Source organism: Barbus barbus (assembly GCF_936440315.1).
Source record: "Barbus barbus genome assembly, chromosome: 19".
Classification (NCBI taxonomy): Eukaryota; Metazoa; Chordata; class Actinopteri; order Cypriniformes; family Cyprinidae; genus Barbus; species Barbus barbus.
The window spans coordinates 3,169,291-3,194,676 of NC_136747.1; the positions used below are offsets into that span (position 1 = coordinate 3,169,291).

General features: G+C 41.5%; 1 protein-coding gene across 1 annotated transcript in view; it reads right to left on the minus strand.

The window, feature by feature from the left end:
* Positions 1-17,239: 17,239 nt before the first annotated feature.
* LOC306885840 (receptor-type tyrosine-protein phosphatase U-like) overlaps positions 17,240-25,386 on the minus strand; it is a gene marked incomplete at its 5' end in the record, with an annotated part of 272,816 nt that continues 264,669 nt past the window's right edge. Inside the window, 5 exons of the mRNA XM_079442620.1 lie at positions 17,240-18,386; positions 19,738-19,873; positions 20,477-20,634; positions 22,622-22,675; positions 23,433-23,558. Of these exons, the coding sequence (XP_079298746.1) occupies positions 18,324-18,386; positions 19,738-19,873; positions 20,477-20,634; positions 22,622-22,675; positions 23,433-23,558 (537 nt within the window). The 3' untranslated portion in view covers positions 17,240-18,323. The remainder of the gene's footprint in view (positions 18,387-19,737; positions 19,874-20,476; positions 20,635-22,621; positions 22,676-23,432; positions 23,559-25,386) is intronic.

Below are 25,386 nucleotides of genomic sequence, written 5' to 3' on the forward strand. Positions count from 1 at the left end.
AGCAATTGAAATTGCATTTTTATATATTTCCTGACCTCTAGGTGGCACTGTACTGAAACTGTGCAGATAACGTCTCGGATACGTAAGTAACCCTTGTTCCCTGATGGAGGGAACGGAGACGTTATGTCGTGACGACATAGGGTATTTAATTGGAATCCCCAAACATCTCTGACTTAAGAGAAAACGCCAATGAATATTGGCTAGTGGATTTTGCATACCTGACCCACTCCCCGTGCATACGGGTATAAAAGGGCGACAGGTGCATCCACTCATTAGGTTTTACCCGCTGAGGAGCCGAGAAAGTGTCACTGGCAACCAGCGATGGTTCAAGATTGTGGCATGGGGACATAACGTCTCCGTTTCCTCCATCAGGGAACGAGGGTTATGTACATAACCGAGACGTTCCCTATCTGTCGGTCACTATGAGTTATGTCTATACATAGGGGTCATATAGAAAGCGCCACAACCTGAACCCCGTCACGACCTTGTGCATGTAGATGTTGACAAGCTGGCACGTGACAGACAAATTCCATGTGAAGGTCGCAACATTCCCATCGCCCCAGTGCAAATTCGCTAACCTTGGTGCCCGCAGGGACCACTGAGAACATTGCTGCTGGAGATAGCCAAGCCGCTGTTCCTTTTCTCAAGAAATCGTAAGGGATTTTGACCTTCTATGAAAGACCACTTCAAGTCTTTCCTATTTGTTGTTACAGCTTGGCAGTAACGATGGGGAAGCGAGCCTTCCGGAGGAGGAAGCTACGTAGGCCACATAGTGCCCGAAAGGCGGTAACATGTGGAGACACTGATATGGACTGGCCCAGGCCTGGGGCAGTACTACATACGACTGGACCCTGGGGCAGACCCTACCTAGGAGTAGGGAGGAAGGCTGCCAGCAGTGCCTGACAGAGCTCTGTCAAAGGGAAGACACGGGTTTACCGTGAGGGAAACCGTACCATGGACGAATACACGTGTGGAATTACCCGAAGGGAATCAGGCCATACGGACACCTAGCCGAGTACAGGGACTGGGAGGTGTACAAGCTCTTCTACAATTTGTTTGCTTGGTATTTGGAAAGGGATTGACTGATTAACTTGATTTCCATGTTTTTAGTCAATATAATTGACATTGAAGATGATATGGTTATTTTTTTGTCTAGCAGGAGTTCGAAAAAGTAGTTTATTTTTATTTATTTATTTATTTTTTGAAAAAAATTAAATGAGAATTGCCTTGAGCCAAGGAATCAGAGGGAAAGAGAGGTAACACTTTATTTTAAGGTGTCCTTGTTACACATATTTCATGTACTTACCATTATAATAACAATTAATTATACATAATTACATGCAAGTAATGCTAAGACAAACCCTAACCATATAGTAAGTACATGTAGTTAATAAATATAACTCAGTACTTAAATGTATAATTACACTGTAACAAGGACACCTCAATATAAAATCTGAAAAATAATTTTGTTTTCAGCGCTTCAATTATTAGCATAAACATTAGTGAAAATCTGGACTAGTGGTGGTTCTAGAGGGTTTAAGTTCGAGACTCCAAACTTGGTGTGTTTTAATGTTCAGACTAGCCTCTATCGATGTGCCAAATTTCGCAATTTATTTACCATATGGTTCTATGGGCTGCCATAGACTTCCAATGCAGCATCAGAAGGAGAAGAAGAAGGCCCAGTCCCAAAAGGCACACTTCATGTGCACTTGTGGTTTTGCGAACTTACAATGGCCACTGCGTGCACATGTACATTAAGTCCACAAGAGCGTAGGGTGTGCTATTCATTTTAGCTTTCAGAAGGGTGCTTGTGTGCACCCCATTTGCGGCCACTATGAGCCCTCGATGCTATGCACCTTTTGTGCTTGGCCTCTTATAACACTATAGTGGCAGTAAAACACCAGCAACTCACGAATTGTAAATTATAATTAGAGTGGCAAATTATCCCAAATAATCTTACACAATGCTATGTTATGAACTCAAAATACTTTTCAACATCTGAAACATTTATTTTTCATCCATGTGCAAAATAAAATAACTAGAAAGAATTCATGCAAATCATACCTAAATCTCAAAACTCTTTTATCATATATCATGATCTAATACATGTTGATGTTAGCATACAGCGCTGTGTAAGTCCTTTAAAATATGAGTCGTGATTGAAAAGGCATAAGCAAGCTTAAATTGTGACTCATATTTTACCTAACTTTATCAGTTAGGTGTAGGGTGGGATTACTGTTGCTATAAATGTGACAAAGCATTGATGTTTTAACATTGATGTTTGATGTTTATGACATTTCCTTTCCAAACACTCATTTTATTATATTGTTTTACATATTGTGGCTATTTGGGAAAGACTCAGATTAATCTGTTTTGGATAAAACTTTTATGACTTTTATGATAAAACGTTTTTATTTTTATTTATTTTATGTTTTTTTGTGAAACACAAGAAGCAACATAATACCATTTTCAACCTGGGTTGCATTATATTTTGTATTTCTGTAGTTAACATATTGCTAACTTTATCCCAATGCAATTTAAATTTAGATTAAAAATATATTTTGCAATTTAGAGGTATTGTTACAGATCTGCCAGGCTCTGCCACCACATTACCACATCAATCACTCTCACCTGTGTTGATTACACTCACCTGTTCCTCGTCACGCTCCTCGTTACTGCTCCCCATAAGACCACACACCGCCTGACACTTGACGTCTGGTCTCGTTTAACAAAGGAGGACTACTTCTGCTACTCCAAGCTTTTGTGTGTATAGCTATGAAGTTTACTTACCTGCTACTTGTCATACTTGCACTCTGTACCCTCAGGATCCAGTTCCTCGTCTGCTCCAGAGTTCCTGAGTCTCAGCTCCCAGTCGGCGGTGTGTGTGCTCTCTTCACTCCTCTCCGTGTGTGCGGCGTCACCTGCAAGAAAGCATTACGCAAGTTCATTCCGATTCACCCCTGCCAAGAATTCCATTGGTCCTACTCACCCGCAATCCTGCTATCCATCTGGTTATCAATAAACATTACCTGCACTGTTCATCTGCCTCTGTCCTCATCTGTAACAGGTATAGCTTTAATACATATTTTAAAACGTCCCCCAGATGTCTAGAAGTGCTGTGAACTGGTTACTTTATTAATACCATGCTGAAAATGGAGTGCTGAGTGCAGTGTTTGAGCATGACTCTTACTTTGAGGGTAAATAGAATAATATATTGCCCTTTTTGTCAATTTCCTCTGTTTTTCATTCATGGTAGATCATCCTGAGCTGGCAGGTCAGATCTCAGCGCACTTCAAAACGGTCAATATCTGACTTCACATCTCACACAGCAGAAGAATGTCAGGAAAAAAAAATATATATATATTTATATAAATAAATTGGTGACAAAAGTGACAGACACAGGCCGTGTGTCCTGTATGTGTGATAAATTGTGCCACAGAATCATCCCAACTCATATTTCCTTCTGTTCTTTGGTTGATTTGTTTGTGTGCTTTGGGTCATTGTCTCGTTGCATCACTCAACCTTTTTAAAGTCATGAAATGCCATCCTGACATTCTCCTGTGAAATGCCTTGATACACATTTGAATTCATTGTTCCTTAAATGATTGCGAGGTGTCCAGGCCTCGAGGCAGCAGAGCAGCACTAAATCGGGATGCTCCTTCACAGACCCACACTTCCAATCTCATCTCCTCCTTTGACTTCAATTAGCTTTTGGCGAAGTTGTAACACACACTCGGTGTCATCAATATCATTTTGACTTAAATTAAGATCAGACAACATTATGTGAGTAAGCAACTGACAGATTTTTCTAGGCTGATGGACAAAAAAAGAAAAAAGTGTGTGTGTGTGTTTTACAGTTTATTATACAGATGCATTGTTAAATGCAATTTAAACCTGTCTTTCTATTTTGAAATATGTGCAACAATATGTAACATTGTATTGTATATTTGGATTGTTTTTGAAAATTACTTCCTGTTATTTTTAATTGTGTATGCTCCTGTTATTCTCTGGGACATTAAATGATATGCTTTGTTTACACTGCTATTGATAATGTTTTCTTATTAAATTATTTTCATTTTGTATGTTCTGGAGTTCAGAGTCAATTCAAATTGATTACATTGATAATTTGTACTGTTATTACTCAAAACTGAGAATGTCTCTGTTACGTACGTAACCCTCGTTCCCTGATGGAGGGAACGGAGACGTTATGTTGTGATGACATAGGGGATTTACTTGGAAGCTCCAATCATCTCTGACTTAAGAGAAAACGCCAATGAATATTGGCTAGTGGATTTTGCATACCTGAGCCACTCCCCATGCATACGGGTATAAAAGGGCGACAGGTGCATCCACTCATCAAGTTTTACCTGCTGAGGAGCCGAGAACGTGTCCCTGGCAACCAGCGATGATTCAAGATTGTGGCATAGGGACATAACGCTCCATCAGGGAACGAGGGTTGCATACGTAACTGAGACGTTCCCTATCTGTTGGTCACTACGAGTTATGTCGTGACGACACAGGAATCGCATGAAAAGCGCCACAACCTGAACCCCTTGTGGCATGCAGATGTTGACAAGCTAGTGCGTGACAGACAAATGCCATGTGAAGGTCGCAACCTTCCCATCGCCCCAGCGCAAATTCGCTAACCTTGGTGCCCGCAGGGACCACTGAGAACATTGCTGCTGGAGATAGCCAAGCCGCTGTTCCTTTCCCCAAGGAATCGGAAGGGATTTTGACCTTCTATGAAAGACCGCTTCAAGTCTTTCCTATTTGTTGTTACGGCTTGGCAGTAACGATGGGGAAGCGAGCCTTCCGGAGAAGGGCGCTAAGTAGGCCACATCCTGCCCGAAGGGAGGTAACATGTGGAGACACTGATATGGACTGGCCCAGGCCTGGGACAGTACTACATACGACGGGACCCTGGGGTAGATCCTACCTAGGAGTAGGGAGGAGGGCTGCCAGCAGGGCCTGACAGAGCTCTGTCAAAGGGAAGACACAGGTTTACCGTGAGGGAAACCGTACCATGGACGGATACACGTGTGGGATTACCCGAAGGGAATCAGGCCATACGGACACCTAGCCGAGTACAGGGGCTGACCGGAGACCCGGGCGAGCTAGCACCAGTACTGGGCCTGGCGTCAGACTGCTCCACCCAGTCTGACTGCCGGGGGGTGCTGGAGGACTCCACCAGGGTTCGGCGTCCGGGGAACTGAACTGGAGGAGGAAAAAAGGCGCTCGTATCCCCGAGTGAGGGGGAATGGCGCAGCAAGCGTGACACCGGCCAACTCTTCCCTCCACTTACCTGTTACCCAACACACGGGAAGAGACTGGCTCAACGCGGAGACTGTAAAATCTCGCGAAGGTGTTCGGTGTCGCCCAGCCCGCAGCTCTACAGATGTCTGCCAAAGAGGCACCGTGCGCCTACACATGGGAGGGGCCAACACTCCGTGTGGAGTGAGCCCTCACCCCAAGGGGGCACGGCTCGCCTTGGGATTGGTACGCCAAGGCGATGGCATCCACTATCCAGTGGGCCAACCTGTGCTTGGAGACAGCCTTCCCTTTCTCCTGACCTTCGTGGCAGACAAAGAGCTGCTCAGAGCTTCTGAAGCTCCCGGTGCGGTCCACGTATATGCGCAGTGCTCTTACGGGACACAGCAACGCCAAGGCTGGATCTGCCTCCTCCGAAGGCAGTGTTTGCAGGTTCACCACATTATTGCGGAAGGGCGTGGTGGGAACCTTGGGCACGTATCCAGGCCGGGGTCTCAGGACAATGTGAGAGTAGTCCGGCCCGAACACAAGGCACTCTTCGCTCACCGAAAATGCTTGGAGGTCCCTGACCCTTTTGATGGAAGTGAGTGCGGTCAGGAGCGCTGTCTTAGCCGACAGGAATTTCAGCTCGACTGAGTCCAGCGGCTCAAAGGGACACCTCTGAAGTCCGGCCAGGATGATAGAGAGGTCCCAGTAGGGCATCAGGGGTGACCTAGGGGGATTCAACCTCCTGGCACCCCTCAGGAACCTCACGATGAGTTCCCAGGGACCGGCCGTCCACTGCATCGTGATGGGCCGCGATAGCAGCCACATACACTTTCAAGGTGGAGGGTGACAGCCTACGCTCCAACCTTTCTTGCAGGAAAGAAAGCACTACTCCAATCATGAATCTTCGGGGGTCTTTCCGGCGAGAAGAACACCAGTTCGCGAACAGACTCCACTTCAGTGCATAGGCTTGCCTTGTTGAAGGAGCTCTAGCCTGAGTGATGGTGTCTACCACGGCCTGTGGTAGACCACTTAAGTCTGTCGCATCCCGTCCAGGAGCCACACATGAAGGTTCCACAGATCTGGACGTGGGTGCCATATGGTGCCGAGCCCATGAGAAAGGAGTTCCTTCCTCAGAGGAATGCGCCAGGGAGGGGCTGTCGCGAGGAGAATGAATTCAGGAAACCAGGTCCGGGTGGGCCAATACGGCGCGACCAACAGGACCTGCTCCTTGTCCTCCCTGACCTTGCACAGTGTCTGTGCTAGCAGGCTCACTGGGGGAAATGCATACTTGCGTAAAGCCCGAGGCCAGCTGTGTGCCCGTGCGTCCGTGCCGAGGGGCCCATCGGTCAGGAAGAAATATAGCTGGCAGTGGGAGGACTCGCGGGAAGCAAACAGGTCTACCTGAGCTTCCCCGAATCGACTCCAGATCAGCCAGATCGTCTCGGGATGGAGTCGCCACTCTCCGGGGAAAATGAGCTGTCGTGAGAGCGCATTGGCCGCACGATTGAGCTCCCCCAGAATGTGGACAACGCGCAGCGATCTGAGCTGCGTGTGACTCCAAAGGAGGAGATGGCGGGCGAGCTGTGACATACGGTGTGATCGTACACCTCCCAGCCGGTTGATGCATGACACAGCCACAGTGTTGTCCGTACGGACCAACACATGCTTGCCTAGCAGCAGTGGCCGAAACTGCCACAAGGCCAGATGCACTGCCAACAGCTCCAGGCAATTGATGTGCCAAAGCAGTCGAGGCCCCGTCCAGAGCCCCGAGGCTGCCTGCCCGTTGCATGTAGCGCCCCAGCCTGTGCTGGAGGCATCTGTTGTGACAACAACATGCCGGGACACTTGTTCTAAGGGCACCCGGCCTGTAGAAAAGCAAGGTCCGTCCAGGGGCTGAAGGAGCGGCTACAGTCCCGTGTGATATACACCCGAAGTGAACCGCGGCACCATGCCCACTTCGGGACTCGGGCGTGCAACCAGTGCTGAAGTGGTCTCATATGAAGCAATCCGAGCGGTGTGACTGCAGCTGCGGATGCCATATGCCCCAGGAGCCTCTTAAACTGTTTCAGTGGCACCACAGTCCTGCCTCCGAAGGAACTCAGGCAGTTCAGCACTGATTGGGCGCGCTCGTCCGTGAGGCGCACCGTCATACTCACAGAGTCTAACTCCACACCGAGAAAAGAGACTCTCTGCACAGGGGAGAGCTTGCTCTTTTCCCAGTTGACCCGAAGTCCCAACTGGCTGAGGTGCCGTAACACCAGCTCCCTGTGATCGCACAACTGCTCTCGGGACTGGGCCAGAATGAGCCAGTCATCGAGATAGTTGAGGATCCTGACGCCCACTTCCCGTAGCGGGGCAAGGGCACCTTTTACGACCTTCGTGAAGACACGGGGAGACAGGGAGAGCCCGAAGGGGAGGACCTTGTACTGCCATGCCCGACCCTCGAACGCAAACCGTAGGAACGGTCTGTGTCACGGAAGGATCGAAACATGAAAGTAAGCGTCCTTCAGGTCGATCGCTGCAATCCTGGGGCTGGGTGCACCTGATCATTCCCCTGTCCGTCAACATCTTGAACGGGAGCCTGTACAGGCCCCGGTTCAAGACTCACAAATCCAGGATTGGTCAAAGATCACCACCTTTCTTGGGTACAATGAAGTAAGGGCTGTAAAACCCCTGCCTCATCTCGGCTGGAGGGACTGGCTCGATTGCATCCTTTAGCCAGGAGAACAGCAATCTCCTTGCGCAAGACAGGAGCTTTCCGAGCTACCACTGAGGTCTCGAGAACGCCGCTGTACTTGGGAGGTCGTCTGGCGAACTGGATTGTGTAGCTGAGTCGAATTGTGCGCGCAAGCCAACGAGACGGGTTGGGTAGCGCAAGCCACGCTTCCAGACGCCATGCAAGGGGCTCCAATGGCACAATCAACGTACCTGTGGTGGTGCAGCACAGGGGAGTAGGGCTGGATGGTACAGAAGGCAGTGCGTTCTGAAGCATCCTTAACGAACTCCCTGGGTCCCAAAGGGGACTGGCTAGAGGTGCGTGGGGAGTTACTGCGCCCCCGAACCGCACTCTCTTGGCCGCTGGCAAGATGGGTCGTGGGCGAGAGTGAGGAGGCAGCGCTTTGCACAATGTCAACCCACGAACCTGATAACCTGGAGGAAAAGGAAATTGCTCTTTCTTTTGACAATGTGGCGGAACAGAATTAAATGATTCTCCCCCAGCCCTCCTTCGGGGGAAGGAGCGGCGCTGACCTCGCCATCTCCCAGAGATAGAGCAGCTTCCCACATCTCCGTGTTGCCCGTGTCAGGGCCGTTTTATCGCCACCTTCGACGATATCGGGGCCAGCTGGAACACAGGGGGGCGCCACGCTCCTGCAAGAGGCTCGACGCACCAGCATATGGCGGAGCAGCTCAGGGGAACACAGGAGCGCGCCCATGGTGACCAGCAGACTGGGGCTTGCCCTGCGGTGGAGCAGTGCATCACGCCGGGGCAAGATGTGCTGGACGGCCTCGGTCTGCTGCAGTACTGCTGAGAACTGCTGGGCACAGTCCTCGACAGTGTCACCGAACAGTCCAGCCTGGGAGACGAGAGCGTCGAGAAAGTGCACTTTGTCGACTTCGCCCTTCTCAGCAGGCTGAGCCATAGACGGCACTCTTGGACCACAAGAGTGTGGTCCAAGACCACCTGGGGAATATCCCCGCTCTCCACTTGGGGAATATCAGCGTCACCCTTAGCCGCCCCGCCATCGAGGGTAGCGAGGATGGAGGAGGCAGACGCGCCGCTTCTGGCCGTAAAAAGGGGCCGTCCACGACTTCATCAGCTCCTCGTGCACTTCCGGGAAGAAAGGAGCCAGGGCAGGGCGTGGTCGCGAGCCACAGCCCATGCCGAGGAGCCAATCATCTCACCGCGAGGGCTCGGGACTGGGAGGTATGCACGCCTCCAGCCCGATCTTGCTGCGGCCCGGGAAAGCACAGTCGTCAACTCTGGGTCCGATTCGGCAGCGGCCGCGAACCCCGCAGCTGCGCCAAACCTTCATCCTCAGAGGACAATTGCCCATCCCCCGATGCCGCGATTGACATCTAATCCTCTATCGGTGCGCCGAATAAAAATGCTGGGCATGCCGTAAGACGGCACAGCAGAATCACCGGGGAGCCGCACAGAACAGCTACTGCAGGAGGAGTGAAAGGTCCATGAGGACTGGCCCGGCAGAAAGGCTCTCACTGTAACCCTCAGATCGCCCAGAGCACTAGCCGATGGTTCTCTGCTCGTGGCAGAGAAGCCAGCGCGGGTAGTGACAGAGGGAGCTCCTCCCATCCCCGTGAGGCGCGATCGCAGCGCTGCCATGGTTACACGCTCAATGAACACATAAACCATCCACGAACGCAGCTTCAGCGTGCTGGAAGCCCAGACACTGAAGACAATGATCGTGGCTGTTGACGGAGGACAGGAAACGACCGCAACCAAGAGGACACGTCCGGAACAGCGTCTTTAAAAAGACGTGAAACGACCATGATTTGCTCTTTTAGGAAATCTGCTCTTTCATTTGAAGTGCCCAGGGGAATCGCTGCAGACAGGACACCGCTGTTCGCACCGTGATGCCAACCAGAACAGCTTCCAGACAGATGATGAATGGCTTTGTGGAGAACAACACGTTCATCCACTCGGCTCCGAAGCAAAAATCTGATGAGTGGATGCACCTGTCGCCCTTTTATATCCGTATGCACGGGGAGTGGCTCAGGTATGCAAAATCCACTAGCCAATATTCATTGGCCTTTTCATTGGTCAGAGATGATTGGGGCTTCCAAGTAAATCCCCTATGTCGTCACGACATAACTCATAGTGACCGACAGATAGGGAACTTAATTCTGAGTTTTGGCCAAAAGCAGGTCATTCAAAATAATTTACCTTAATGAAATGAGAGTATATAGCATATATAACTTTATCAAGCATTGAAAAATTCATCTGACATTGTCATAATAACAAAAACCAAACATCAGTGATTGAGACACTTGATTATACTAAAAGGGCAAAATAGCATACTGGCCTCACTTTACCTAACGTACCACATTTTTGTTGTACTATTGTAATACCATGGCATCCTTTGAATATTGATATCGCAGTAGCATATGGTACAACCATTAAACATTAGTCCTCTGAAAGAAATCAAACAAATAAAAAAATAAATTAAAATCTTGCACACTGTAAGCTACAGAATGCTCAGGGCTGCTGGTAATCTAGTCACATGCAGAGGGTCACAGATGGACAGTCCTGAAGCGTGTAATGTATGTAAATAACAGCATAAATGCAGTACAGTACATTATCATTCAGCTAGATCTGCATTTAGACCACAGGAAGAATGTATGGAATTATTTTTGTGTCTTTATTATTCAAACACAAATTCTGTATTTGAGAGCAAAACTAATTATTTTGTAATTAAAAAATAAAAGTTTGCAAAAAAAGTCTTCTTAAGGTTCAAAATTAAAGTAATTGAAAACAAAATAATTTGCAGTGTGTGTAAATCTTTAAAAAATATATATTTTTCTTTGTGCACTTCAAAACCTTTTCATCACTAATCCACAAATGTTGCTCTCTTTCCTGCCTTCTTTTTTTGCGGGTCTAAAACTTTTGTTTGCGAGTTGAAAAGTTTTGCTTGCGAGTGAAGCTGTGTGTCAGTGGGCGGTCTCTACGCACCAGGATGAAAGGCCCTTTTCTATTGGCCACTCTCGATTGAAGTGACAGGTTGACCACGCCCACTACGCTTTCCCGCCACTGACGCCAGTCTGACAGAAGAGCGAGCTTCTAGCAGCAATGGCCAGCAACCGCTCCTTAAGGGTAAGTTAACTAATTTAACATCTTAAATTCAGTGACTAGTGAACTGAATTATTCTCTCTTCTCATGCTCCCCACCTAAATACATAACGTTAGCTAAGCCTGTCTGTAGTTGGTGATGGCCAATAGAAAAGGGCCTTTCATCCTGGTGTGTAGAGACCGCCCACTGACACACAGCTTCACTCGCAAGCAAAACTTTTCAACTCGCAAAAACAAAAGTTTTAGACCCACAAAAAAAGAAGGCAGGAAAGAGAGCAACATTTGTGGATTAGTGATGAAAAGTTTTTGAAGTGCACAAAGAAAAATATATATTTTTTAAAGATTTACACGCACTGCAAATTATTTTGGGTCCCACTTTATATTAGGTGGCCTTAACTACTATGTACTTACATCAAAAAATAAGTACAATGTACTTATTGTGGTCATATTGCATTGCAAAACACATTTGCTGCTATTGAGGTGGGATACGGGTAAGGTTAGGGACAGGTTTGGTGGTATGGGTAGGTGTATGGGTAGGTTTAAGGGTGGGTTACGGTGTAAGGGATTGGTCAACAGTGTAAATATAAATGTAATTACAGAAATTAATTACAGATGCAATTACATATAGGTATTTTAAAAAATATAAGTACAATGTAAAAACACGCATGTACACAATACGTGCATTGTACCAAATGATTAATTTAAATGTAAGTACATAGTAGTTAAGGCCACCTAATATAAAGTGGGACCAATAATTAGTTTAGCTCTCAAATGCAGATTTTTTGTTTGAATAATAAAGACACAAAAATAATTCCATAAGAATGCAGCTTAATCGAACCCAAAGTAAGAAGACACTAGTAATAAGCATAACACCTTGAACAGCAGAAGACAAGTGGGTAACTTTTTTTCTGCCGAGCCTTAGTGTCTCTCACCCATGAATCCAGTTCTCCTTGTTCGCTCTAAACCGCTTTGAATTAATCACTGCTTTTATTATTGTGCATTATTGTGGCATGCAGAACTTTCACTAAAACATATTTAGTTTACATGTCATATTCATTGTGTATTTTTTGCAATTAATCAAGTTTTGCAAGATATAATCAGAATCCCAATATTCACATTTAGTTGGTTATTTCTAGGATAACTTGGAATTAAACTGGGGGATACTTAGTCAGCAAGCAAGTTTAACCATCTGATATATTAAAGTATCAATGTGAACATTATCTCCTGATTATAGGCTTTGGCTATTCAAAAACAAAACAAATTCTTATCAATAATGAATTAATTATTCACCTTATGATAGCATTCAAACTGTGTGCTTCTGGTTTTGTTAAACATGACCTCAATGTTGCTTTTGTGTCTTGATGAACATTTCTTTTTTTTTTTAAATGCATTGGAAAAAAAAAAAAAAGTTAGCTGCTATAACAGCTTCTACTCTTCTGGGAATGTCATCCAAACCTCCAGCTAACTCAGCCAGGCTGGAGGAATGAAGCCCAGGTTTCAGCCATCATCAAACATTACAGCATTACAATGTGTGTCATGTAGACAAAACATTTTTGGCCAGAGAAAAAATCTCCCTCCAGAAGCCACACACACACAAACTATATTCCACCAGAGCTATTCTTACAATAAGGTAATCAGGATAAACAAGGAAATAAATGGTTTCAAGTTTCATAAAGACATTTGCTAGTGTCCAAAGGACCAATTGGGACTGAAATGCAAGAAATTGATGTTCAATCTGCTTAAGCCCATTGATAAGCCAGTTATTTTTTACTTGCTAAACAGCAGCTCTATCTTCTTGTTTATTCCAGTAGGACAGACTACAACTCTTCCTTTTCCCACTTAACACCAGTGTGATGTACCACAATCAATATCAGACTGTGTTTCTTCATTTAGGCCAGAGGAGAACTAGTCCTCCAACTGGTTTCTCCCAAAGTGTTTTTTTTCTCTATTTTTGTCACATTATTGGGTTTGGGGTTCCTTGTCACAGACACCCTGACTTGCTTAGTCGATGTTTAAAAGACACTTATTATTATTAATATTATAAATGTGATGCTACTGACACTATTGGGTGAGAACAAAACTTGAACTGAATTGAGCTATTGAACTACTGTCTTTCATGCTTTATCGCTGAAATGAATTTGGTGCGCAATGCAACATCAACACTGTTATTGATCAGGGTTGCATTTCCCAAAACCCAGAAAACAATTATTTTCAGTATCTACAAACAGCAGTATGAGCAAACAACGTCATACAGGTTTGGAAGTACATGAGGGAGAATAATTGATAACTATATATACCTTTATTGTTTTCACCTCTCCCTGAGAGTTTTACATCCTCAAGCCATATAAATTGTAATTGACTGGTTTCATGATGTAATTTATTGAAATGCTAAATATGACATCAGCCACAAATTGCATATTCATGTTCAGATTTGCATAGTTTGATCAACTGTATTCTGTTTTACCAACAAATATTTTTTTAGAAAAGGAAATGTTCACTGCAGCTTTATGGAGGAATGATACACAGCTGAATCCCTCTCAAAACGCCTGAAGACATGACTCTTCTGTGAGCGCTGGACTTTATTATTAATTTGCTAATTAAACTCTTTAAAAACCTGTAATATTCTTTCACCAGTGCCTTATCTACATCTAGGTACTTTAATTATTTTCTGAATAATTCCAGACTGCTGTATTCAAGCACTTCATCATGTCTCCCTTTTGTTGTTCCTAATTATTATGGATAAAAGCATCTGCTAAATGATTAAATGTGACTTTAATGCAAACAACATCACAACTTAGAACTTGCAAGTAAGAAATCTAAAACCTAACCTCATAGTGCACATGCAAACACAAGTTCACAGTTTTCAGATTACAATGTAGCTGACAATTATCTGTAATATTTCTATATATTTTTTATTGAGCTCGTTGAGGTTTACACGTTGAAGAATGCATGAGGCTGCTTCTTATGCAAAACAAGTAAAATAAATGATTTATGTAAAACAGTCAGTGAGTGCAAACCTTGTGGAATATTATGAAAAGATGTTACCAGGGCCATGGGAGACAATGCATCAGTGTTCATATTAGTAGCCGCAGGAAGGGATGGAAGTCTGGCCTTGTAGATGAGGCTTTTGTGTGAGATGCAATAGAGAGCAGCCAGGTTCTGTAATCGCTTTAAAACAGAAGCTGTGCGCTTCATACCGCATCCAATCCACAACACACAATGGAGCGCTGTGGACTAGAAATCATCATTAATTTACTAGTTTCTGTAAAATCAGTTCTTCACATCTTTAGGAATACTACTCAAAATGGTCAGTTTTTTTTTTGCGTTGATGGGAAACAAATATTGAGATGGAAAAATTATATTGACTTTTTTTTTTTTTTTTTTGCTTGCAAATCTGTGTTCTCTTGCAAAAATATTGCATTGCATATATACAGTTGAAGTCAAAATTTTACATACACCTTTCAGAATCTTTGCATATATATATGCAAAATAACTTATTGCTTTCAAGTTTTGACATGACCTTGACATCTTCATTCAGATTTCATTATGATATACGCATGGAGGAAGTAATTGGGCAGCGAGCAAAATTCTAATTACATGTTAATTATAAATGATAACACAGATCAACTAGTGTGAACTCGCATGTAATAATCAACTACATGTAGGGCTTTGGCTTTCAACAAAGACAAATGTTGTCTGGTGAGACGAGGCAGAGAAAGCAGTCATTCGTCTGACCTTATCAGAGCGTTCTAAATAAACAGCATTGTGGGAAATAAGAAGGAGATCAATGCACAGCAAGAGTCATCCATCGCCACCATTGAAAGCCTCTGGCCTGTTTAGCTATTTGATAAAAAGTCTATTAAAGCATGTCTAATTAAATGATAAGCTCAAATGAAATCACAAGTTGGAAAGATATACAGCAACCACCTCATGGAGAGGCAAGTGATTGTGGGCAATCTAATGATCGCAAACAAACACAAGTATATAAGCACAGCAGCATGCAATAGCCACCATGCAAATTGATTTGGCTTTTATGTTGAAACGCTGAGCTGTGAGGCTAATTGGATTATATGATGTGTCATGACCGGTCGAGTCCTGGCATGTTCTGAGATATCAGTGCTTTACAACTAAGATATATAGAAAGAAGGTCAAGATGGGTCAGAGGAACCACAGAGAAGAGACTTATCTCCACACTGCAGTCTTATGAAGCTGAATAAAACAATTAACTCATTGAAGCAGCTTCTTACCATCTGATCAATTAACAATATAATAAATACACTTTTAATGAAAAGAAAACAGACCAAAAGGGTCGAGTAATAATGAGTCTAATACACTCTTTTGTTGTTCACGGTTACTCTGCTACACAGAGGATGTGATGTTATTACTTAGATGTTGCTCTTTCATGGATCAGAGCACTTAATGGAGATCGCAGTCATGTTTCATTTAAATATCATATTTTTGTCTTAGGACAAACTCTGGGTAATGTCAGTGAGTAAAGAATATAGATTTCTTCAAAAACTCAAAAAGAGACACATGAGGGGCCTCATTTATAAAATGTTGCACAGAAACCATCCTAAATTTGATCTTACGATCATCTCTCCAATATGCGTCTCTGTCAGATGCGAAATCTATGAATCGCAAATGATCTTGAACTTGCGTGCAACTGAATGGTTTCAGCTCTCTGCCTTGTAAACGACTCCTAATTAATGTCATTAATATATAAAAGATCAGTCATTATTCAAATCCTTTCATTTAGAATAGCGTGCTGCAAGAACAGCTTACATTTTCAAAAACCTGCAGTACTCCGACAAGAAAAAGTGCGTACGTTTGCTCAGACCCCGATGTGACACTTTTCCACGTCAAAGACAGTTTTTACAAATATGAGCGCTGGCTTGGATTTAAGCGTACGCACACTCTACGATCAAATCTGAGCGTATGCACGCTTTATAAATGAGGCCCAATCCCAGAAGAAGGAAACAAAAAAGAATGAAAACCTGAGCCATCTTCAACTGTTCTGGTAATTAATCAATTAATGAATTAAATAAACAAATAAATCATTTCAAATGGACCATTCCACCGAATGGGTGCCATTTGCTTCCAAAAATCTCAAAAAAAAAAAAAAAAAATCTATCTTTTTTAAAGACTGAATCTAGTAATACATGTATTTAACTATTCAAAATTTGCATTGATCCGTCTCAGGTAACTTTATTTAATTTTTTACACAAAAAGTGGAAGATGGATGCATTTTTCTCAGTCCTGTTACCAAAGCTCTAATGTCTTTTAAAAGCATGTTTAAAAATATGTCAACAAATCCCTTCATTTCCCCCTCAGGCAGGTGTTTATTTTAAAGAAATTGTTGGTTTCATGGTCAAAAAATATTATTTTTATCATAAAAAATCACTATTTATCTACATAAGGTGTATTTTTCTAAAGTACACAAACCCATTTTAGTTTTGTTTTTTGTTGGGGTTTTTTTTTTTCATTTTAAAGGCGACTCAAACCTCAAGCTTATACATTTTTCTGTGATGCAATATATTAAACAATGTGATAAATTATGGAGCAAACTTAATAAAAAAAATATAGTGGTTTAACTTTATGTTTTAAAGAAATATATATTTAGTAACAGGAATGAAATGAGTAACATAATCCATTATATTAGTATACAAGTTTGACTACACGTGAGGTTTTAGTTCACCCCAAAATGAAAATTCTGTCATTAATTACTCACCCTCATGTCGTTCCAAACTCGTAAGACCTTCGTTCATCTTCGGTACACAACTTAAGATGTTTTTGATGAAATCGGAGAGCTCTCAGACCCTCCCATAGACAGCAACGCAACTGAAATGTCCCCAGGTCCAGAAATGTAGTAAATACATCGGTAAAACAGTCCACGTGATATCAGCGACTCAACTTCAGTTTTGCGACGCTATGAGAATATTTGCGCAAATAACGTTTTATTTCCTATGCGTATTTATATTTGGAAAACAAATGTGATACAAAATGAACAACAATAATGACAATGAGATTAAAGCAACATTGGAATGTTTTATTCATTCATGTTACAATTTTGTTTTTTTTTAGAAAATAAAACACAACCAATAAATACAAAGATAAAAAGCAACTTTTTGGCCACTGCCTCATTGTATTCCAATAGTAGCATTTTTTTTTATTTTTTTTTATATAGTAGCGTTTTTTTCTTTGTTCGACTGCGCTCAGTGACAGCGGACAGCGGCACCCAAAGCAGACGGCTCACGAAGGATTGCAATGAAACATGAAACAGGCATGCAGATCCATGAGTGATCCTCTTCCCCCCCAAACACAAACACAAAAATGAATTGAAGACACATTAAAGACAACATCTAGAAACATTTTGTTTGTTTTGCAAAATAGATATTATATATACACAAAAAACAAGAAATAAACCCAGAAACCATCTTTGCATTTCTCACCTGTCAAAACACTTTAGAGTGTCGCTTTAAGATTTAAAGGTGAAGTGTGTCATTTTGTGCACCACTAGCATCACCAAACATTTGCAAGATGATTTTACAGTTTTCAAAAAAAACAGTCCTGAACATGCTCTCATTTCTCACTGGTCAGCCAAAAAGACAGTCCCGCCCCAAACTCATGCCATTGGTTGAGTCAATGCTGCTCAAGCAGAGCAATGTTTTGATAGCGCCACAGTGTTACACTTATGATGAGAAGCTGGGATAAGAGATTAACGTCAATTATATACATCACCTTTAAGTAATTCAATGAAAAGAAAACCTCCATCTGCCATCACATTCTCACATTCAAGGTATGCTTTCCGGTAAAATCAGGTGCATCAGTACAGCAGATCGCCCCATGTACAGAGTTTAACAATACACGTAATGTACAAACACAACAGCACCCATGTCGTCACATGGTTTCGTTAAAATTCAGCGTGTTTTCCTCCTGCTTGGTGCGTAAGGCCGAGAGCCAGTCACGTGATCGGAGACGCATGTTGTAATCTCAAAGCTGCTGAAATCTCATCGACTCCCTCATGGGTTTGGCAGGAATATCTGGCACAGAAGGTCGTGGAGCAGAAAACGGCAAAACAGAAAGTTCACAGAGGACAATAGAGGTTGAAGGTTAAAATGTGCCAAGTCTTGCATTTCCAGTCTTGATGTAGATTTGCATTCTCACTGGAGGACAGAAGGCTTATTCAGGTGGGCTGGATCGGCCCAGGCGAAAGGAAACAGAAGAGGTTGAAGCCGGTGTCGATCGGGTCTGGAGCTCTCGTGTTATCTGACCTCCAGGCAGTCCAGGTACTCCAGAGCCAGCTCGTAGCAGAACCTGTACTGCTCCTACCAACAACAGCGAGGCCACGTCAGTTTCTCTGGCAACATTCACACCATATAATGCTACCAGATTTTTATATTTGAAGAAAAAGTAGCCTGTGTATCATTAATCCAGTAATAAAAATCGGATTATTATGTTATATTATTATATTATATTTTATATTTAATGATTATAATCTCAGATTTCTCACAAAAGATACAGAACCAGAGAGACTGAGGAAACAAATGCTCACTTTAAAGAAATGTGTATCCAAGTTCTGCAATAATTATGCGTGATTGTGCACATCTGTTATGAAAAACCTAAGTTAACTGTTGTTGTGTTCCTACTAACTTCAAATCATGTAAATGTGGGAATATAAATTTAGAAATATACACAGAAAAACAAGAGTTTAGAATTTACTAAAAATTTCTAGTAAATTTCACAAATGCATACAAAATAAATGGCAAGCAACACAATGAATTAAAGTGAAACTTTGAACCAGAAAGACTGAAATATATATTTACATGACATACTTTAATGATCTTTAATATCAATACAGTTAATATTATATTTCAGATTTGAAAGTCTATGCATACTTAACACTTGATCTAATGTCTATATGTGTTATTTGTGCAAGCTTGCTTAGCATCCCCTATTTTGTTTTATTTTTAATTTTATTTAATTTAATTATTATTATTTAAAAAAAAATATATATTTTATTTAATTTAATTTTTACTCAATCAATACTAAATGTACATTGCCAATTTAGTATTCAAATTCAATTTTCAAGACTGTGTCAATATTTGCCTGTAGTACAAACTGTCTCTCCAGTTCATTTTTTTGTCCTAGCATTTTATTTTATTCATAATTACGAGTTACAGATTTCACTATGCATCTTAATCATAAGGTAAGGAACTGTAATCAAATCATTGCAAGGACAAATATTTACCAATAGGTAAATGGTAAATCCCAAACAGAATTGCTTTGTCCATTGCATCATTTGCCAAAACAAAACCACCTCTTTTCAAGTGTGATTTCAGGTATACAGTTGTGCTCAAAAGTTTTCATACCCCTTGCAGAATGTGCAAAATGTTAATAATTTAAACAAAATAAGAGGGATCATGAAAATTGCATGCATTTTTATTTAGTACTGTCCTGAATAAGCTATTTCACATAACATATGTTTTCATGTACTCCACAAAATACTAACTGAATTTATAAAAATGACCCCATTCAAAAGTTTACATTTTCCCTCCAATGTTTAAGACATGGCTACAGCCTTCAATAGCAATAGTGAAGTCTAGTAGTGCCTAAGGTTAGCAATAGTGCCTAACCTAACTCAACTGATTAGTTACTGACAAAAGTAAGCACACTAACCATAGACTCCACCATGTTGGGCTTGGAGTTGCGGAGAGTCTTGACGGCGTAGAACACGTCCACCATGTTGTGATGGTGCACCATCTCCATTATCATGGTGCAAGCGCAGAAAGTGCCACTGCGTCCACCGCCATTCCTTAAAGACATCAATACGTTGTTTCATTAGCATCTTCAAGAAAAGTACCGGCTTGTAACACATGAAGGAATGGGATCTGAGCAGCACATTTTCAGAGCTTGTGTGGATTATTGTATTAGAGATGTCTGGAGGGGATAGCTGTGAAAGAGGTATATTTGTGCCACCACAGAAATCTGCAATACTTCTGAGCATGAAGGAATGGAAAGTACCAATGTGCTCTGGGGAAAAGTCATGCAATAAAAATGTCACAACCTACTGAGCTAAGATCATTTCCCTTGGGCTACTGATAGAGGAAGGGCACCCCAGCACAGATGCTTTGAAGCGCTATACACTGCGCCTGTGCCACGCTCTCATTAATAGTGGATAGATGTATTAAACTACAGGCAAGTGCAGGTGGCAGGTACGAATCCTGAGGCCAGAGCGCTAAGAAGTCTAATACTGAGGAAAATGAAGACATGATAAAGCGGCCAGAGATTAAGCGCTTTAAGCAGATTTTCACTGTTGGGTGGCCAGGAGCAAAAGAGACTTGGGTTGTATAATCAGCACAATGAAGTGTAATTGCTCTCCAATTAGCATTTGGAAGCGGAGCCGTGTGAAACTTACAGGCAGTGCACTACAGTGCGACCGTCGCCGCACTCCCTCTGCCACTTCTGCACTTGTGCCAGAAGGTTGAGAAAGGCCTTCTTAGAGTCTGGGATTTCACGATAAGCCGACCAGCGCAGGAACTGGAAATGTCGCACTACCAGATGACCTTCCTGCAACTGAATGATAAAGACAGAGAGAACAAGAGCAGAGGAAAGAGAAAACATTCATAAGAATAAAAGAGAAGTACAGCAGCGGGACAAATAATTGTGCAGCTGTTTTCTACAGATAGGGGGCACTTTGGTATCCTATTGCAATAATAATAAAATACAAAAACATTATATTTAATAAATTATTGTACCTACAATTTGTTTTAACTATTAACTATATGAAATGACTTTTAAAAACTATTTGAAAAATATGTTTATCAAATAAGTTAATTTGAATCCTTTCTACAGCATGATAGGAAATAATCATAATAATCATATCATTTTTGTTTAAATTATTTTTTAAATGTCGATTATATTTGTTAAACTCAACAATTTAAACTTGTTAACCACATTATCAATTGATTGTTCTTCTTTGATTACTGATAATTGTTAATTATGATTGCTAAAAATGTCACATTCTACACGTAACTTTAATTTAGACCGAATATGCAACCCTGTAACTCAACCTTTAAGGTAAGTCCCATATGTAGTCCTAGGTAACAGGGTTGCAGAAATAGCAAACCTCCAAACAATAAAAGTAAACTAAAATAGTTCACATATAATATTTAGTTTGACCTCCTGAAATGAATTAACAACATTATCTGAACAACTCTTTCTCACTGGACAAAACACATTTACCTAGTTTTTTGAAACCCCAAAAATGTACCTAGCCATATAATGTATCCCTATTTACAGATGAAATAAACACTAGAGGCAGTAAAACACCAGCATTTACTTTTTACACAAATTATTATTACAGGGTGGATTAGTGATTAATTAAAAATTGTAGCATGGTTCCTTGCACAATATAACCTAAAAACACTTTTACCATAGTGCATGATTTGTAAACTAATATGGGTCCCACGGTTGCATTTTATTTTACAGTATGTGCACGATCTTACAGTGCACTTACCTAAGAAAGTACTGGGTATTACACGGTAAATACATGGGTTAAGATTAGGTTTAGGGGTAGGGTTAGTACCTAATTATTACCCAGTAATAGTAATTACTATAAGGAGTACATGTGGAACAGTAAAATAAAGTGCTACCCGTCCCACTTTATATTAGGTGTCTTTAACTACTATGTACTTGATGACATATATTGTTTTGTGCAATGTACTTATTGTGTTCATATTGAATTGCAAAACACATTTACTGCTACTGAGGTGGGGAATATAAGGTTAGGGACAGGTTTGGTGGTATGGGTAAGTTTAAGGGTGGGTTAAGGTGTAAGGGATAGGTCAACAGTGTAAATACATGTACATGAAGGTGTTTTTAAATGTAAGTGCTATGTACAAACATGTATGCACATATTGATTGCATTGTATCAAATAGCAGTTAAAGACACTTAATATAAAGTGGGTCCCTGTATTTTGATGTTTGCACACAACCAACTCTATATGTGTGGCTTTACTAACATTGTAAACTGGATTGGTAGCCCACCCGGTAGAGCATTGCAATTGGGTACAAGTCACGATAAAAGAGCTTTAGGACTTAGGTCAGGTTTAGCGTAGGAAGTATGTGGTGCTTTTAGTGCCACTCTAAACACACTTCATTTTAAAATGTCCAAATTCACTTTCATCAGTTTTACATACAATGGCACCATTTCACTTTGAAAGCATCACAAAATGTGCAAGAAGCATTGCAATATAATTTCACAGAAATGCACGTGCACTTTTTTTTTTTTCCTCCAGTTGAAATTGAAGCTTAAGCACCTCCTTTCACTCATTTCTTTAGGAACTGTTTTGCATCCTAGTCATGGAATATCTACTGTACGTCAAACACTCAAAACAGCATACAATATTCAGCTGGATCCTCTGAGCATTAATTAGCATCTAAATTACTCTGTAACAAACCATAAAAGCATTGTTCTGTCTTGGGGCTGTCTATTTTTTCTTTATCTAGGGATGGCGTCATTTAGCAACATTATCTATCAATAACACTCTACACCTTGTACCTTTTTGGGGAAGCGAGACTCATCGTTCCAACATGGGTGGTTCTCTCTGGGGTCCTGTGAAGAGGCATTAAGGGACAATTTCTGACAATGACATGGAGTGTTTGCCTGGCTTGCAGAGTCTCAAAGAGACAGAGGGGACGTGGGGACTGACAGGGGCTAGCCAAACTGACACAGGCACGGATGGGAACGCGGCTAAAGGTTGACAGCCTGGCTGACAGGAGTGCTAAAGGGGGCTAGCAATGAGAGGTGCAACACTTGGGACAAGATTTCAAAGAGACAGGATGTTGACAATGAAGCCATCAGGGAGGACTAAGGTCAGCTAGAGGTGTGAGAAAGTGCCTTTTTATTCAGACAAGTCAATATCAGAAGCACAGACCACACTGAGAGAGACTGACACAATACGAACAACTTTATCTCTCTCACACACGCACATAAAGTGAGAAATAAACAGCTCGAATTCCAACAGAGCAGTGCCACAAGCGCTAGTTTGTGAAATGGAGACTTTTAATGACTGACCACACTTTCATACCTTTGCTTTAATTTAATACTGAATTCATTTTCTAAAAGTCTCTGAAAAGATCATTTAGCCATTAGCCTCAGTTAATTAACCTTTCCGGAATGGCCCTGAACTCAGACAATCTCCAAACTTATAAAAAATGCTGGACGTTATAAGATGGGTCATTCATCTAATGACGTCTGATTTTAATGAGGTACTGTAATAAATGTCAGTGCTAACACTGGGCGAGATTGGAAGGCACATACAGGGGATAACATACATCTGAAGATGACTTCTTTGGCCCTATAGACTCACCCGTGTGATGTTGGTCACCCTGAATAGGCGAGTGACGACATTGTCATCCGTGGATCTGGAGAGCAACTCCACCGTCATGGGTCCAAACTGCTGCATGCCCGTTTCAGGCCAGTACTGCAGACAGGGCTGAGAGAGAGAAGAATAAATTACACATGCAAATTGCTATTTTAATCCACTCCTGTACACAGAATACATCACGTTTTGTTTAACAACGGGTCAGTGACCAACTATTTACATAACTGTGACCAACAATTATGTCCACGATGATTTTCAAAAATCTAGTTTGAAGTGCCATTTTTTATTTTATTTTATTTTATTTTTGAATTCATGTTAGTTTTAATTTGGTTTACAAACAAACACAACTAAAAACCAACCAACCAACAACTTTTTTTTTTTTTTACTGGTAAATAATATAATAACATTTAAAACATACCTATTTTTTATTATTATCATTAATATTGATGTTTTTGTATATCATATTGTGTATCATATATATCATATTTGACAACGCGATTTAATCTCATTGTGTCAGGAAAAAAAAAAGATAAAAAATTCCATATTTGTACTCTCTATGATATAATTTATTTTATGCCTTTTTTATGTATGTATGTATATGTGTGTATTTATTTATTTGGGCCCTGCATGCCTGTAACACTTTACAATAAGGTCCCAGATTAATGCATTTAATATGCATTAATCTAATGTAGTCAATGCATTAACTAACAATAATTTACAATCAGCAATGCATGTTTACAGTATTTAGTACAAAGGTAGTATATTTCATTGTTTATGTCAACTACTGAAGTTAATTAATGCCAACTAATGGAACTGTATTGTAAAGTATAAATTTGTACCCATTAGCCTAATATCATTTTAAAACAAAACAGCTTTTATTTACATCATTCACTCACTCACTCACTCACTCACTCACTCACTCACTCATTAATTTTCCCTCATTATGATCTTGGAAATACCACCTATACAATTTTTTTTTTTCCACCTAACATTATGACCTACATTATCATAGAAGATACATATTACAGTCAATGTCTGCGCAAAAAAAAAAAAAAAAACTACATTAACAGATAGCAGACAGAGAAAATGGGCATCTTGCGATTAGGCGAAGGGTGAAGATAGACAGTGAAAGGATAATGGAGTCAAGAAAATGCCAGAGATAAGATAATCAGCAATGAAAATCCAATTGCGGCCCACCAAGATAAATAATCCTTGCTCATTTCACCAAATCGCCTGCATTTTCTAGTCCAATCTTCCGCCAGATTACCATTTGCTCAATGTGTCAATTAATTTTCGCTCACGCCAGTTGCAGACAGATCTAATCCAGCGCAGTGTTATTTGAAACGAGCAGGCGTGAAACAGCTTCAGCCATGTATTTCCAATGAGAGATACAGAGATGTTGATACAGATGAGATAGAAATTGATAAATCCATGTCACTGTGATGCGTATTAACAGAGTGACACCGTGCCGAAGAAGATAAATATTCATCCGAACACACTCAGACAGAAAAGGGTGACTGTAGCAGAAGGAAAACAGAGAGATATTTCTAGAAAGTTAGATGACTAACAGAGTGTGATAATGTCAGGAAAAACATTCAAACACATCAGATGGAAGACAGGAAACTGAAATAACTATAAAATAATCTTGTGCAGATCACTTCACTCGTGCAAACACACACACACAGGTATTATAAGGTGAGTCTTAAAGATGACACACTCTAATTTTGCATTCAGTGGAATAATGTGCACCAGAGATGTTTTATCATGGAGAACGGGTCACAGTGCTTGCCTGCAGGGGGGAGAGGAACGAAAATCACAGGTAGGTTGGTATCTCGGTGAGTTTGTCCTTTCCATTGCCAATTTAGACAAGACAAACACATTATCAATGTTGGGAGTCTCAAATGAAAGGCACGTTGTGTGTTTGTTGTTCACCCAGGGA